Below are 1,546 nucleotides of genomic sequence, written 5' to 3'. Positions count from 1 at the left end.
TTTAATCTTTTAATCTTCCAGGCAAACCTTTAACTTCAAGTGGATCCATTTTATAACTAGAAAGTGATAGAAATATATGTAAACATAGGCACAATTCTTAAATATTATATTTTATTCAGACTCCTATTCTGGAAACAAGGACAAAAAGCAGGGAAGCCAAAAGGAGCAAGAGGAAACATTGTTATATCCTATTAATCAAAATGAAATAGAGAAAATAAAAGAGTTTTAATGTGAGGCAATATATGAACTTAGATTAATTCCTTCTACATGTGGCTCCTGCATGTTTCTTAGGGTTTATTTGTCAGACTCTTCATGGCCAAGGGAAACTTTCCTAAGATGCCCAACTCCAGCACAGTGACTGAATTCCTGCTTACAAGGTTTTCTGATGTGTGGGAGCTCAGGGCCTTACATGCCATCCTATTCCTACTGATGTACTCGGCAACTCTGATGGGGAATCTTCTCATTGTCATAATAATCACCTTCAATTGGAAACTTCACACCCCCATGTATTTCTTCATTAGGAATCTGTCTGCCTTAGACATGTGCTACATTTCTGTCACGGTCCCCAAAGCATGTATCATCTTCCTGTTTGACGACAGGACAATCTCCATGGCTGGATATGCAGCTCAGATCTTCCTCGTGCTTGCATTTGCTGCAGTAGAGCTGCTGTTCCTCACCATCATGGCCCGTGACCGCTATGTGGCCATCTGCCAGCCCCTCTACTACACTGTGATCATGAACCCTCAGGTCTGTGTGCAGATGACTCTGGCCTCTGTACTCAGTGGTTTGGTCCACTCTGGATTCCACACTGGCAACACTTTCCAACTGCCCTTCTGTCGGTCCAACGTGGTGCATCAGTTCTTCTATGATGTTCCCTCTCTTCTCAAGCTTTCCTGCTCTGAGACCTTAAACAATGAAATTTTAATTTTCATCTCTCCAGTGGTGATTGCTGGTGGCTGCTTTGTCTTCATCATCATGTCTTATAGTCACATATTTTGTACTGTGCTTAAGTTTCCAACCAGGGGTGAGCATGGAAAGGCCTTTTCCAGCTGTATCCCTCAAATCCTTGTGGTGAGCATCTTTCTCAGCTCAGATGCTGCTGTGAATGTGAAGCCAACCTCCAGCTCACCCACAATTCAGGACATGATCACCTCTGTGTTTTATTCCATAGTCCCTCCTTTCTTGAATCCTATAATCTATAGTCTTAGAAACAAACAGATAAAGGAGGCTGTAAAGAGAGTCATGAGGAGAAAGCTTTGTTTAGGGAAAAGATAGCATACTTGTTTGAAGATGAAATTTTCAATCATGAAAAAATATCAATTTTTGGACTAGTGTTTTAGGGAATTCCTGTTTACCTGTGATTCATTAGTGCTCTCCTTGATCACAAACAGCGACTTACTTACAACTGTATTTTGGTCTTGATTAGCTCCTGCACTTACTTTATATTGACTTTGCAAAAGATCTAGGCACTGACCAAGCACAGCAGATTGCGGTTTCCAGGTTCACTCCCAAGTGGCCCCAAAGAGGTGGGGCACCTTTCAGGAAG

The 1,546-nt window shown here is 41.8% G+C and overlaps 1 protein-coding gene across 1 annotated transcript; it reads left to right on the top strand.

The window, feature by feature from the left end:
* Positions 1 to 312: 312 nt before the first annotated feature.
* Positions 313 to 1,275, top strand: LOC131274910 (olfactory receptor 14C36-like). The gene has a single exon (XM_058283288.2). It carries the CDS (start codon positions 313 to 315, stop codon positions 1,273 to 1,275), a length of 963 nt encoding a protein of 320 aa, XP_058139271.2.
* The last annotated feature ends 271 nt before the right edge of the window (positions 1,276 to 1,546 follow it).

The sequence above is a fragment of the Dasypus novemcinctus genome, chromosome Y (assembly GCF_030445035.2).
Source record: "Dasypus novemcinctus isolate mDasNov1 chromosome Y, mDasNov1.1.hap2, whole genome shotgun sequence".
NCBI classification, from domain to species: domain Eukaryota; kingdom Metazoa; phylum Chordata; class Mammalia; order Cingulata; family Dasypodidae; genus Dasypus; species Dasypus novemcinctus.
This window is presented reverse-complemented; position numbering and strand designations above follow the sequence as displayed.

Coding starts and splice junctions, on each gene's coding strand:
- LOC131274910 (XM_058283288.2), top strand. CDS start 313: ATGGCCAAGGGAAACTTTCCTAAGATGCCCAACTCCAGCACAGTGACT.